This window comes from Verticillium dahliae, genomic scaffold (assembly GCF_000150675.1).
Source record: "Verticillium dahliae VdLs.17 supercont1.19 genomic scaffold, whole genome shotgun sequence".
Lineage (NCBI taxonomy): Eukaryota > Fungi > Ascomycota > Sordariomycetes > Glomerellales > Plectosphaerellaceae > Verticillium > Verticillium dahliae.
Window position 1 is genome coordinate 119,477 of NW_009276939.1, and position 13,826 is coordinate 133,302.

The 13,826-nt window shown below is 59.0% G+C and overlaps 4 protein-coding genes and 2 non-coding genes across 6 annotated transcripts; 4 read left to right on the forward strand and 2 right to left on the reverse strand.

The window, feature by feature from the left end:
* Positions 1-694: 694 nt before the first annotated feature.
* Positions 695-1,450, forward strand: VDAG_08093 (uncharacterized protein; the record flags this gene model as incomplete). Its single annotated transcript, XM_009657470.1, has 1 exon — positions 695-1,450. The coding sequence occupies one exon, from the start codon at positions 695-697 to the stop codon at positions 1,448-1,450; it is 756 nt and encodes a 251-aa protein (XP_009655765.1).
* A 678-nt stretch (positions 1,451-2,128) lies between these two features.
* On the reverse strand, positions 2,129-4,675 carry VDAG_08094 (uncharacterized protein; the record flags this gene model as incomplete). The annotated part of the gene is made up of 2 exons (XM_009657471.1): positions 2,129-4,465; positions 4,562-4,675. 2 exons carry the CDS (start codon positions 4,673-4,675, stop codon positions 2,129-2,131), a joined length of 2,451 nt encoding a protein of 816 aa, XP_009655766.1.
* Positions 4,676-6,388: 1,713 nt separating this feature from the next.
* Positions 6,389-6,474, forward strand: VDAG_20222. The gene has a single exon. It is a non-coding gene; the product is annotated as a tRNA-Asn (tRNA).
* An 88-nt stretch (positions 6,475-6,562) lies between these two features.
* VDAG_20223 lies at positions 6,563-6,647 on the forward strand. The gene has a single exon. It is a non-coding gene; the product is annotated as a tRNA-Asn (tRNA).
* Positions 6,648-9,120: 2,473 nt separating this feature from the next.
* Positions 9,121-10,394, forward strand: VDAG_08095 (phosphoglycerate mutase family protein; the record flags this gene model as incomplete). Its single annotated transcript, XM_009657472.1, has 3 exons — positions 9,121-9,279; positions 9,350-9,574; positions 9,666-10,394. 3 exons carry the CDS (start codon positions 9,121-9,123, stop codon positions 10,392-10,394), a joined length of 1,113 nt encoding a protein of 370 aa, XP_009655767.1.
* Positions 10,395-11,058: 664 nt separating this feature from the next.
* On the reverse strand, positions 11,059-12,903 carry VDAG_08096 (interferon-induced GTP-binding protein Mx1; the record flags this gene model as incomplete). Its single annotated transcript, XM_009657473.1, has 5 exons — positions 11,059-11,172; positions 11,250-11,531; positions 11,563-11,886; positions 11,954-12,148; positions 12,199-12,903. The coding sequence occupies 5 exons, from the start codon at positions 12,901-12,903 to the stop codon at positions 11,059-11,061; spliced, it is 1,620 nt and encodes a 539-aa protein (XP_009655768.1).
* Between the last annotated feature and the right edge of the window lie 923 nt (positions 12,904-13,826).

The following is a 13,826-nucleotide window of genomic DNA, read 5'->3' on the forward strand; positions in this document are numbered from 1 at the left end:
CTATTCAAACTGCTTGCGTCGCGTTTCTCCCGCCGTTCGCGGTCATGGATTTCTCAGTGATGCCGTTGCATGTTCCGCGTGTCTTGGTGGCAGTGCAGTCGGCGACGGGCGAGGCCTTCCTGACACTCGGTCATGGACCTCTGTATGGTCATTGGTCTGTTTTCCAGTGTATCTTCCGCGAGGAAGAAGTAAACCAAAAAAGGACATCCTCATTTATTCACCAAGGGGCAGACCCCCTCCTATACTCGTTTGCGCGCCAAGATGAGACGTGTCCGAGGTCCGAGACACCACACTAAGCAGTCCAAATGCGAAATCTTGAGCGAAAAAATCACAAGACCTAGCATGGGATAGACAACTTGGTAGAATCAAGTCGCATAGTAATACGCCCAATCCAGAACTCAAGTCTCGCTGATGTGTTCTCTCGAGAGTGGCGCCAGCCAAGACGCTATCCGAACTCGAGCAAGAAAGATCGTGGCCCGATCGGCAATCCGTCACTGTGAATACGGCCATTAGGTAAGGACAAAACAGCCCACACCGGCGTCGTTCATAACGAGGGGTTTTCCACGAGAGCGGGGGAGGCGAAATCTCCTTGCCTTCATCGTCCATACTTCAACACACTGCAGACCAACACTCTGTTTCAGTTCCATCCCGACGCCGCAGAAGGACAACCTACAAGACGAAAGACACACGCAGCATGGCCGCCTCCACAGACCTCCGCATCGACCCCATCACAAGCGCCGACGACTTCCCCGAAGCCCACCAAGTCGTCACCAACGCCTTCGCCAAGCAGGCCGGCGACGAGATCTGGACGCACTTCAACCCAGGCTGGGACACGCCAGCCGGCCAGGCCGCGGCCGCGGCGCGCATGGCGGCGCGCTTCAGCAAGACGACGCGCGACGCCGCCGGCGACCCGAACACGGTGTTCCTCAAGGCGACGCTGCCGGACGCGGACCGCGGAGCCGGGGCGCGCCGCATCGTCGGCGTCGCCATCTGGGTGCAGCTGTCCATGGTCGAGGGCCGCGGCGACAGGCCGGTCGAGGACCTCCGGGCGGCGGCCGACCTCGAGGCGCTGTACCCGGGCGACGCGCGCGCGCAGCGGTACTGCGTCGAGGTCGAGAGGGGGCTGCACAGGCGGCGGGCCGAGGTCGTCAGGGCCAAGGCGGGGGAGGCGCAGCCGGCCGTCATGGTGCTGGACTTGTGCGCTGTCGAGATTGGGTTCCAGCGGAGGGGCATCGCGCAGAAGCTCGTGCGCTGGGGGCTTGAGGAGGCGGCGAGGAGGGGAGGTCTCGAGGCGCTGACGGAGGCGTCGGCCATGGGACGCGGGGCCTATGTGAAGCTTGGCTTCCGGCAGGAGGGGCCTGAGATTGACTACGGCGTGAGCGAGGAGTTCAAGGACTGGAAGAAGCCGTCCAACATTTTCATGAGGACGGGGCTCGAGGGGCCTGAATGAGATGGGAGGTGAGACTGAGGGAGTAGTAGATCCTTAAGGTGAAGATGCCGTGAATCAAGGCATTGGGATCCGGGTATTTGAGCGACCTTGAAGATGAGCGGCCTTCAGTGAATATTTAAGATGTAGCTGTTATATGGAACCCCCGATAACCTCCGGCCGCGAGGCGTGCTTGACAGTATTAGCCACGATAGCGTGGCCAAGAAAGGGGAAGCCTTCATCGAATGTATCCCTGGGTAACAGGCTGTTCGTAGAGAACAACTCATAGGATCCTCCAGAGTAAACAGAATTTATTCAGATCTTGGAACAGGCCGGCGATGCTCTACGAATGAGCAAGATTGAAACTGATCAATTCTCTATCCCCCACCCAGCAGACTTGGCCAAGGCTCTGTTTCGTCTTCGTATTGACAGCTCAGATCTCCCATTGAATATTCATTGAGCGCGGCCGGGAGTATCGTAAAGGCTACAGGCAAGGAGCAGTGCCAGAGTGTTAGAACAGACTTAATAGGCGCACAAGAATGGGTAGGTCACGATATGCCATGCAACAAACTTCACATCATTCCCGCATGTGATATTACTTTCATTTACACAAAACACGGCTAAGGGTATCATTCTGTTTCATACTATCTACTACGTACGCAGTCAAGCCATCATTGACCAAACGCCAAGTCCATCCCAAGCTCACTCGTTCATCTGCGTCCACGTCTTGCCGACTTCCTGACACTGCACGGCGTGCTCCCCACCCGGCAACGCAACCACATACTCCAGGCCGAGTCGGACGCCGCGGCCGGCCTTGAGGCTGACATCCCAGCTGACCTCGCCTTCCTTCTTGAGCGACGCGACGGCGGTACCCCAGTCCCTGTCCTCCTTGCCATCACGCGTAGGCGCGCCAGCGCCGACGCCACCCCCGCCGACGGAGAGACCCTTCGGCTGCAGGATCTCGACCTTGAGACGCTCGTCTTCCGACACGGGAATCTGGTCATGCACGAGCAGCCTGATGGCCTTGCCGCCGCCGGTCGAGCTGCGCGTGTTGATGAGGGTGATGGCGCGCGTGTAGACGCCGCTGTTCTCGACCTTGAAGATGCCCGTGGTGCCGCGGCGAACCTCGGGCTTCGGGTACAGGACCTTGACGGCGGGATCGACGCCGAGCGACAGGCTGAAGGAGTCGCCAGGGCTGCAGCGCGGCAGGTTGGTGCGGCCCATGAAGGCGCCGTCGAGGGTCAGGCCCGTGGGCCCGCGCAGCAGTGTCATCTTGCTGATGTTGCGGAGGCGCGCCTTGAGGTAGGCAACGGGTCGGTACTTGGCGACGACGGTGTGACTGAAAACGACGTCCGGCAGCGTGAGGCGGACGACGCGCTGCTTAGACGCTGTCGAGCGTGGGGCCAGCGTCTTCGAGTTGGAGAGGTCATAGGTCGTCGTGAGGCCTGTCTCCTCCATGGCGGACTCTTCGAAATCGAGCTCGGGTTCGACATCAACGTTCACCTCGGTCTCGTCATCGGCCAGGTCTGGCTTAGAAGCAAACAGTCCGCCGCCTCGGCTCGCGTGGCTCCCGAATCCGCCTCCGCCCACACTAAACAGCCCTCCGCTCGTGGCCGCGCCTGCATGTAGCGCTGAACCGCCACCGGGAGCGGCAGCGCTCGGGGCAGGCGGCGGAGGGAAAGCAGAGCGAGCGTTGGGTGCAAACGAGGATGAGGCGACAGCCATCATGTTGCCTGACTTGGCTGCCTTCTTCCGGAGAACCTCCTCGGGAGCACCGAACACTTCGGCGGCAGTGCTCTGCAGACTCTGATGTTGCATTTGCTGCTGCATTTGCTGCTGCGGCTGTCCTGACCAGCCATGGTTTGCTCCCCATGGATTCTGCTGTGGTCGGCCAAAGAGGGTATTGCGCGATTGCTGCGGGGGCAGCTGTTTGCGCTGTGCTTGCCACGACTCCTTTTCGCGGAGTTCTTCGCGGCTCGCCAGCAGGGCCGTGTTGTCTCTGACGGTGCCCCGGGTGGCGAGCTTGATGCGCCAGGGCGCGAGGGTGGGAATGGCATCGGCAATGCCGGAGAAGGAGGCCTGGGACGTCGAGAGGACAATCTTGCAGTTGCTCCAGGTCTCGGACGTCTTGTTGGTGAGCTGGGCGTCGAAGCAGAGGGTGGCTGTGTTGGTCGTCGTCGAAAGCTGGAGATCATAGCTGGGGGACCAGAAAGCGGCCGTCGTGACATAGCTCAGCACAAGGTCGCACGTCAACTGGGAGGGGTCGACGGCGTCATCCGACCCCGCAACGGGCACCTTGACGAGGTCGCTGGAGACGGAGTTGCGCCGCGACGACATGGGGGTGAAGGCGGTGGCGTCGAGGGTGATGCAGACGGCGTAGCACTGGCGTGGCCAAAACTTCTCGCGCTCGGTGCGGACGCGGGCCTTCTCCTTCTGCTGCTCGGCCTTGCGCCTGTCCTTCTTGGTCTGCTCAGTCTGTTTCGTCTTTTGCGCCTTGAGCCAGGCCTTGACGGCCTTGCGCTGGGCCTTGGCGGCTTCGGCGACGAGGCGAGTCTCGACCTTGGTGGCTTCCTCAATGCGGAGAAGAATGTCGCGGGATTCCTTGACACCGGTCATGTGGTCGTCAAAGACCTTTTCGCGCTCGGTCCGGTATTTGTCCAGACTTCCCACAATGTCGGTGCCATCCTCCTCCGCCATGTGTTTGCCGTAGGCGTCGAGGATCTTGAGACGGTTCTCGGCACTGGCCAGCGATTCCTTGGCGCGGGTCTGTTCATCGCGCAGGGCCACGAGTTGCTGGCGGACCTGTTGAAGCTCTGCGGCATCCTCCTGGGAGGCGTTGGGATCTAGAATCTGTTCTTCGTCTGAGGTTTCGTCGCTGTCATTGTCGGAGTCGGGGTAAATGTCCTCGTAGATGTCTCGATTGGACTGGAGCTCAACGGTGATGTTGGAGATGACGGCGAGACCGGTGCCTTCAACCTTGATGGAGTGTTCGTCGACGGTGGGCGTGAGACCGATGACGGTGATCTCGTTGACGCCGGGCTATTGTTGGTGTGTTAGCGTGTGTTGCTGGACGGGGGAGGCAGTCAGGCAGCGAGGAGCGAGACAGGCGGGGTATGGCGGGGTTCGGAAGCGTACCTTAAGGGAGACGTCTTTGAGCTCGCGCACGACTTGGGCGCGCGAGGGAAAGAGGGTGACGGAGCGTGTCGTCAGGTCACGGACCTTGTACTCCTGCTTGTGGGCGGTGTCCATGGTCGGTGGAGGCCAGGTGTTGCTTCGATGGCAGAGGCTGTCCAGTGATGGCAGAGGCTGTCCAGTGATGGCAGAGGCTGTCCAGGGATGGCAGAGGCCTTGATCGGGTGTTGCTTCGACGGCTGAGACCTGGATCAGGGTGTTGCTGCGGCGGTAGCAGGAGGTGGCAGGAAGGATGGCATGTCTGGATCAAAGCAGAAGAAGGAGAGAGAGGCCAAGCTAATTATACCACAAGCATGGCGCGACCAGTCGGTTCGCCGATCCAAAAAGGCGGCTCAGCTCCTGTTGAGGCCTGCATCTTGGGCGTTGCTGGCGGGTTCTGATTGGCAAGGCAGACTGTCTGAGCGATGAGGACTGGTGCCTGGTGCCTGGTGCCTGGTGTGGTCTGGGGTGCCTGGTGTGGTCTGGGGTGCTTGGATGCTTGGATGCCTGGATGCCTGTGATGATTGGGATGCTTGGGAGTGGCTCGCCCGTCGATGAAGCAAACGACTGCCAAAGGCTTGGGCAGCTGTTTGATGACTTGAGCAGTGGTGGTGGTGGTGATGATGATGGTAACGAGAGCCCTTCGGCATGAGTTGATGCTGCGCCGTTGGCAGATGCAGTGGCTTCAGGCGAGGCGGCGGCAGGGGCAGCAGAGGCATAGTTGCCCGGACTGCAGCTGCACGCCGCCGCTGCACCTCGATGCGGGGTCAAGGGGGTTCAGACACAGCGGGCTCGTCTAGCCCTACGGTACCTCCCCAGGTACCTTAGCAAGCGACCCAGGTCCCTTAGGTACCTGAGCCTGGGTACCTTGAGCTACCTACCTAGGTAGGAGTGGCTTATGTGTGGCGGATCAGGGCGCAGTCGTGCTGTCTGGACACACCTACAAGTGTCTCCATGATCCTGTCTTTTGTGCAACAGCAACCGGTATCACCATGAAAATACGTTCTGAAGGCTCCCATCCCGGTTCAATATTATTCCTGTAGCATCGATGTATTTTCAGGGGCCATTCCTACATGGAAGCGTGCACAGAACGATCCAAACATACAGTCATGGTTGGTTGCTCACAAGCAGGCCCTCTGAGGTGCATGAGTACTACCCCTAGACTCACTTTGCATATCGAGAGCACCAGTCATGGTCCTGATGATCCAGGGCACAAAGAGCCGGGCGGCAGAATAGCAGTCCCAGTTTCACAGCGTTTGCAGCTCATCACAGACTTGCCAGGACAGACGGAGATAGTAGGCGGCCACGCCATAACCTCAATACCATGCGCCCTCTAGGTTCGTGCTGGAGTTTTGTCACCCTTATGAAGTCACCCTTATGAAAATAGGGAAGCATTGCATTACACCAGTACAAGAATCTGTATGACCTGGCATTTCAGTTGGCATTCTGCACTATTTGGCACAGGTGCCGTTCTACGCTATTGGCCCAGCTGCCATTCTACACCTTTGGCACAGGTGGCATTCTACACCTTTGGCACAGCTGTATTTCTCTTCGGCGGCGGCAAGGCACGCGCCGTGCTACTGAGCCCCTACATTGGCGCTATCGAGCGCCGCCGTTGGCTGCCTCCTGCAGGCTCCCTCGCCCGCCTCAATCCACTCAAAACGGACCACGATGGAGAGAGCTTGATGGAGTCCCGCCCTCCTCTATTTCTCGCCATGAACCCACCCACCCTCTCATCTCGCCCCTCCGTTCCAAAGCCCTAATGAAGCCCCCGATTTTGCGCTGCACACATCCCTGGTGGCCCAGCTGGTCAAGGCGTCCGACTGTTACTTGCATAGTATATCGGGAGATCGACAGTTCGATCCTGTCTCGGGGAGCATCTACCTCTTTTGTCTTTGCTAGTGCATGTCAAATTTGACATGATAGTTTGCTCTGGATTGATTTTCTGTCATCCAATCAACATCGTCCCTGGTGGCCCAGTTGGTTAAGGCGTCCGACTGTTAACAACAGATCAATCGGGAGATCGACAGTTCGAACCTGTCTCGGGGAGAGTTTCCTTTTGCATGGGAGCCACTTGAGGCTACTCCTTTTGCCATCTTTGTTATCATGTTTCGGTTTTCAGTTTTCGGTATTTAGGTGTTGGGGGCGTGTTGAGGCTGGCGACTCTGCTTGCTTGCTGTGCTGGCGATTGTCATGGAATCATCACGACCAGTTTGTCCATTTCTGATTCATGCCTCTTGTAGTTTGTCAATCAGAACATCGAAATGTGTTGGTACAACGCAGATCTGCCCTCTTAAGACACCTTGGACACCCACCATGCCACTCTTGAGATCTGCTGTGAAAGGGCAAAGACATTGAGCAACCTGTGCCTGGAAGAACGAGAACCATCACCATGTTTCGTTCACCCTTTTGCGGCCCAGGCCATCATCATAACGTTCGTCACGGTCATCCTACCTGTCACCACTTCGAAAACGGCCACCCTGCCGTCAACGTTAATAATTACAGCTACCCCCCAGACCACGACGCCAGACATCCCCTCGCCATCTCGAACCAGCACGCCTGTGACCCCCATGGCAGCCAGTTCCCCTCTCATCTCGTCTCTACCCAAGCCGCTCTCCGGCTCTCGTATCCCCACCTCCAAGCCCGCTGTACCGTCATCCTCCACTCCGGCGAACGCGCCCTGCTCGATCGCCACCACCTCCTCGCCCTGCTGCCCCGCACCCGCAACGCCGCCAACGCAGGCCGCGGCGCCGTCTTCGACCTGCCGGCCTTCCTCGCAGACTACACCCCCGACCTCGACGACATCCCCGCAGCCCTCTTCGTCCCCGGCTTCCACGCGGCCCTCACCTTCGTCATGCGCCACGTCGAAGCCCTCTCCCTGAGCACCGCCAGCAGCGGCGGCGCCGCCAGCACACCGACCCCCCTCTTCGCCCGCCAGCGCGCCCTCCTCGCCAACGTCCCGCCCCGCGACGAGCCGCCCCTCGTCTTCGACCTCTTCCAGCACGCCCTCTTCGCCTGCTGCGCCCTCGACCAGGACCGCGCCCTCGGCTGCTGCGACGCCCTCGGCCTCGAGGTCGTCACCTGGCTGCTCGACCTGCTGCCGCGCGTCCAGCTGCACGGCACGCGAGAGGCCGTCGTCTACCTGTTCGTCGGGCTGGCGAGGGTGTTTCGCGCGACGCCGACGACGACGGGCGCCGGCGCCGGCGCGCAGGTCGCTGTGCTGGGGCGGTTCTGGAACGCCCTTGAGCCGGACGAGCGGGCTGTTGCCGGGGTTATTGTTGGGGACGGGGCTGGGGACGGGGGCCGCGGGGGCAATGCGGCGAGGGTGTTGCAGGCGCTGCGAGGGCTGCGGGATGCTGGGGTTGTGGAGTGATGGGTGGGCTTGCTTGCTACGGCATCACTGAGACGGCATGCAAATTTCCTGGGGTAAATGGAAATACAAGGCCTTGTCAAGTTCGGTATCATTGTCATGGGGACGTGCATGCGGGGAAACGAGAGGCAATCTACGGCGATTTTGACTCTGGTCGTGGCATCTCTCGTCATGTCGCTGTGACTTCAACCCGAGCCTGAGTCTCCCCAATGGAGACGGTTTGCCGACTTGGCAAATAGTTTGCGGGGAAGTGGCTGTATCGCAAGACCCGGAGAAACCCGGCGTTTCCCTGGCATCGGTCCGGGTCCGGTCAAGACAGAGCCAGCCGAGTTAAGTGACGATGAGAGAGTCTGCTCGAGCGGAGCGTGATAGCCCCCTCACAGCAAAGCGAGCTTGCTATCGTTGTCCGGCTTTCGTTATCTGAGGTGGACAAAGTCCAAGATTGCGCCAAGCGTCAAGAGTCTGTTCGAGCAGCCCACGTGGTGCTGCCCTCAGGTTCTCCGGCGTACTGTTGGAAAACAGGCTTGACAGGGTACCACCAGGACTCCAGACCGGGCACGAGAACCGAGGAGCCAAGACCTTTTTTATCATCCCAGGCCTAGGAGTCCCCCCCCCCCCCCCCAGGCATCGTCCCGGGACGTCCTGCAGGAACCCAGGAACCCAGGAACCCTCGGTGGCACCTCTCGCGACCTCCCCCCCATCAAGCAACTAACCCCCAGCTCGGGAATTATCACCATGTCGGCCTACAGACTTGATCAAGTAGGAACCAGCGTCTCCTAGCGGTAGAGATGCCCCACACCACCGCTACCACGTTGGGGAGTGATTGGCGGTGACAGGGGATCGCCAGTGACGGGGACGGGGAAACACTCACTGCAGGTTGCCCTTCTCCTCACACGTGCTCTCTCTGCTCTCGACTCGTCTGTTTGCCCCCCTCACCATGTCAGTGCGGATCAATGTCCTAGAAGAGAGACTTGCGAGCTTACCCGGGCCATTGGGTCTTCTGCAGGGAGCCATGGCACCGTCATCGGCAGCAGCTTCACCAGGTATAAAGGCGAGTCGGCCGCCTGGCCCAGCCGTGTCTCGCCATGTGATGTGATCGCCAGATCCAGGTTGCAACCCTCTTGTCCAATTCCGCCCTCCCTCGACGCTCACGATGAAGGGTTTCGCTCTCGCTGCCACCGCCGCCGCCGCCTTTGCGCCTACTGCTCTCGCGCGGTGGGCCGAGGCCGTGGGCAAGTCGATCAACTTCACGTCTGTGCCTGGCTACTTCCAGCAGGATGACCTGGCGACCAACCCCACGGGCTTCGATTATGTGAGTGCGCCGTCGTGAGCAGATCAAAAAGCTGCCGACAAAGTCTCTCGCTGACCCCGAAATATCGCAGGCCACGACCAACTTTGGCCTCATCGATCGCGAGTACCCCACCGACAAGCACTTTGACCCCAAGGGCGAGAAGAGCCAGTGGCAGCGCTTCGAGGCCTGGCTCAGCTACCTGAACTCGGGCTGCCACAAGGACGGCAGCGTCACCTACAAGATCCTCTTCATGGGCCGCCACGGCGAGGGCTGGCACAACGCCGCCGAGTCCTTCTACGGTACCCCGGCCTGGAACGTACGTCCTCCATCCTTTGGTTTCGCATGGCCTCCTCTGCTTCAGGATTGGCCTCATGAGAGGGGAACGAGAATCGCTAATGGCGGAGTAGTGCTACTGGGCTGAGCAGCAGGGCAACGGCACGGCCATCTGGGCCGACGCCCACCTCACCCCCGCCGGCATCAACGAGGCCCTCAAGGCCAACAACTACTTCCGCGACCGCATCGCCACGCAGAAGATGCCCTACTTCGAGTCGTACTACGCGAGCCCCCTCGCCCGCTGCGGCCAGACGGCCAACTACACCTATGCCGGCCTCGACCAGCCCGCCGACCGCCCCTTCGTGCCCCTCGTCAAGGAGGGCTTCCGCGAGGGCATGACGGTGCACACGTGCAACTGGCGCGCCAACAAGACGTCCATCGCCGCCGAGTTTCCCTTTTTCGAGTTCGAGGCCGGCTTCACCGAGCTCGACGAGCTCTGGCGCGAAGACGAGAACGAGACCAACGCCGCCAAGGACGCTCGCGCCCGCGCCGTCCTCGACGACGTCTTCCGCGCCGACGCCAAGACGTGGCTCAGCATCACGAGCCACTCGGGCCAGATCACGAGCCTGCTCAAGGGCCTCAACCACCGCCCCTTCCGCCTCGCCACGGGCCAGATCATCCCCGTCCTCGTCAGGGCCGAGGCCGTGGCGCTGCAGCCCACGGCCACGTTCCTCGCCCACGAGCCCTCGGCTACCTGCGATGCGCCGCCTGTGACGAGCCTTGCCGACAAGGGATGCGTGTGCGCTACGTCTACGTCCGCGGTGCTTCCGGAGCCTACGGAGACTGATGAGTGTTCTGTGTGAGGAGTTGCCAGAGAGGAGATGAGAAAGATGTTGATGGAAGCAGTAGAATCGATTAAGTAAAGTAAAACAAAACATCTAATATTTGAGGAGTATCCCACGCGTGAACAGGCCAATGTCGACCCGGCAAAATACACAATCCGTAACCAGTTGCCTCACACCTTGTACACACGTAAACCCATAATGGTTCATCATCAGCAGCCAAACCGCAACGCCTCAGCCTTTGAAGCTCGGAGGTGGCTGTGAATATACATCGGCGCGGGTTTTGCGTCTGCCGTGATTAGATCCCGGTTTGGTGCCGTGCTCAGTCTCCCCTGGCGATCCTTCGACGCTGCTTAATTCAGAGGCGAGAGACCCTGTCCTTGAGTGACTTGGGGACCAGCCGAAGCCACTCGGCAACGACGATGAATCATTCCCCGGCGTGACTATAGAGGGAGTGCTTCGAGATGAGACAGCTGCTACACGGAGGAGATAGTCAGCACGGCGGCTCAGGGAAACGACGTCTTGGGATCAATCGCTGGCACTCACCACCACCACCACCACCGCTGCCGCGAGGTCTGTGTCGCCGACAGATTCCAATGGCATTCTTCAGTAGATCGGCCTGCGTCTGAATCATCTCCCTCTCGGCCAGCACGTCCTCTGACTCTAAGGCAAGCTCTTCGACCTTTTAATCTTCCATGCGATTGACTCTGCCAGGGGTCATTATGTCTGGCAGGCGGGTGATCAGACAACTCTCGAGCGCGAGGTACGCTACATTTTCCGTGAAGGTCCAACGCGACATCTAGCAGAAGCAATGAGCACCACATCCAGTGGAGCCACTCCATGAACGAGACAGAGGGAAAAGATGAGGAAGCCCACCTCGTAATACGTTTCCATGTTGTCGATCGTCTGGTCAATGCCGAACTCATCCCTCAGCGACGGCGTCTTCTGAATGGTGCGGGCGACATCATAGCGATCCATGGTCCCCTCCGCAAGCCCCTCGGCCAGCGCGGATCCCATGTTCTGAAGCACGTCGACAACGCGCTCCGTCACCCGCTCAACCTCCCTCACAGACATGGTCGAGTTGAACTCCGCCACAAGGGGCATTCCGAATACGGCTTCATAAGGCAAAAGCAGCTCGTCCAGCTTGGCCTTGAGCTCCTTTTTTCTTCTTTTCCAAGAAAACATCCACACACGAGTGGAGGATTGCGTCGAGGGTTGTCTTGTCGTCGCCGATGATATGTTCAATCAGCTGCTCCACGAAAGACTTGCTGAGCTCTGTCACGACGTCCAGGTGCCGTTCGGCGATCCCCCACCAAGGCTTGGCCTGCCGCCGGAACATCTGGATCGCGAGATCTGTGTTCGGTGACCCGGGAAATTCTCTGCCCTGGTTGGCGGCTGCGAGAGCCCTCATCTCTGTCTTGAGGGCCTCTTCAAAGACAGGCTCTGGCTTGGGGAACTGGAAATACTCCAGTGCCTCCTGGAGATGCACCGGCGGCGGAGCGACGTCCTGTGACTGCGACGGCTCGCCAGGCGGGCCTCCACGAAGGATCTCCTGGCTCATGCCCCCTCGTCATGAGGACATGGTGGAACGCGCTGTTGAGGTTACGCAGTTGCGCGCACAGCTTGCGGAGGTTCTTCTCGTCAAGGTCATCAAAGAAGCGCTCGCCGTAGTTGCCGCTGATGGCGTTCCGCGCGATGCGCTGAAACTCCTCCGCAATGTCGACAAGGTGCGCTCGCATCTCGGGCTGCGTGGAGCGGGCCTTGGTTCTTCGTTCCTGGCGAGCTGGAGGTATTTCGCTTCGTTGGAGAGACCTGGCTTTGGCACGTTGGGCTTCGTGATGACGCCGAGCGTGCGCAGTCTCTTGGGATCGTGCTCCCTGGTCTCGTCAAGAATCCGCTGGGAGGCTAGCTGCGTGCTCGCCGAGAGCACTGCCAAAATGATGCTCTGTTCTTGAGCCATGTAGCTCTTGACGAGGCGGTTGACAATCTTGATGCCCTCGAGAGACTGTTCGCCCGTTGAAGAGTGGTAGAAACCGGGAAGGTCTACGAGTGTAAGAGATGGGACATCAGGCCCAGAAACCTCGATGCGCAGCACGTCTCGTGAGAACCCGACATCTGAGCCAGGCCGGATGCCCATGCGTTCCGTAGCCTCTTCGATCAGGGACGGGAGGCGGCTGAGGTCGAGTTCTTCCCTGTGGAAGGGCTCCTGATCCCCCGAAGACCCCTTGGCGAAGCGGATGGTGACATTAACATAGGAGGTGGAAGAAAGACGGAGAACCAGCTCCGTGGCGAATCGCGTGCACAGATCGCCTTTGACAGGAAAGGGGACGCGTGAGATTGCTTCTAGGACGGACGACTTGCCCGAGGACTGGTCGCCGACGACGATGATCTGTGGGAGACTGATGATGTCGCCAACATTGATAGAACGGAGCTTATCAATCGTGTCCAGGAGTGCCTTGGCCTCGGGGCTGTTGAGGTCGTCCATGACGGAAGCATCAAGGGCAACATCATCGGCAACTGTGGTAGCCATGTTTGAGTAGTAAGAGTAGTAACGCGTGCGGAGGAGGCTGGTTGCTGCAGAGAAGATGGATAAGCATGGACTTGGGGGATTACAATACAATTGGCGTGCGTATGATGTCTGAATATTACGATGTAGAAGTATGAGACGGAAGAGTGTAATGTAGTGCTGGATGTGCCCACTAGCAAAGAACACTGATGCGTACAGTCCTTTTAACATATTTGTTTTGCCTGCTCGGTAATTCTTACTCGATGAATCTACTCGACATGAGATCAAGAACCTGGTGCTGTGGGCCATTTTTCCATTTCCCATTTCTCCTGGCGTAGGTGCTGCATCGTTGTCATCCTATCTTTGGAAACAGTGTTGGTGTAAACATGCAATATTGATGGCAGTTGGTAGCAGGTTTGGTGCTTGAAACCTGTGGCCGTACTGACTGTGGGCAGAAGAGACCAGAATCATATGGCAGCTCCAGCCAAATGGCAGACCCATGAGACAAATGTGGCTGGACATCTGCAGGACCCTGGATTGCGCGATAGGTCTATGTCGTGGGCCAGCGACTAAATCATTCGTGAACATGGGCGGAGCTGCAGCCAACATGGTTGCATCCCAAGCTCAGCTTCTTTTGGCGGACAAGCAATGACCTGCCATGTCGAGATGCACTAGTCCCGGCCATGGCCGAGTGTGGTTCGCCATAAAACATGTCAGGGGAACAGTCCCAGAAGCCTATCTCCGGATCTGAAAGCTTAATTGCCACTTGACCGCAGATGGTATGTGAAAATGGTACTTTTTAAAACTACCTTGTCAGCCTCGATGACTGCCTGGGCTGTGAAATTTGTATGCGACCGTGGGCCAACACGAAGCTTAGGCGCCTGAAGATGGCTTGCTTCTAGGACCACAAGGACCATCTCAAACCTAATGTTCCAGCCAGCACCCCC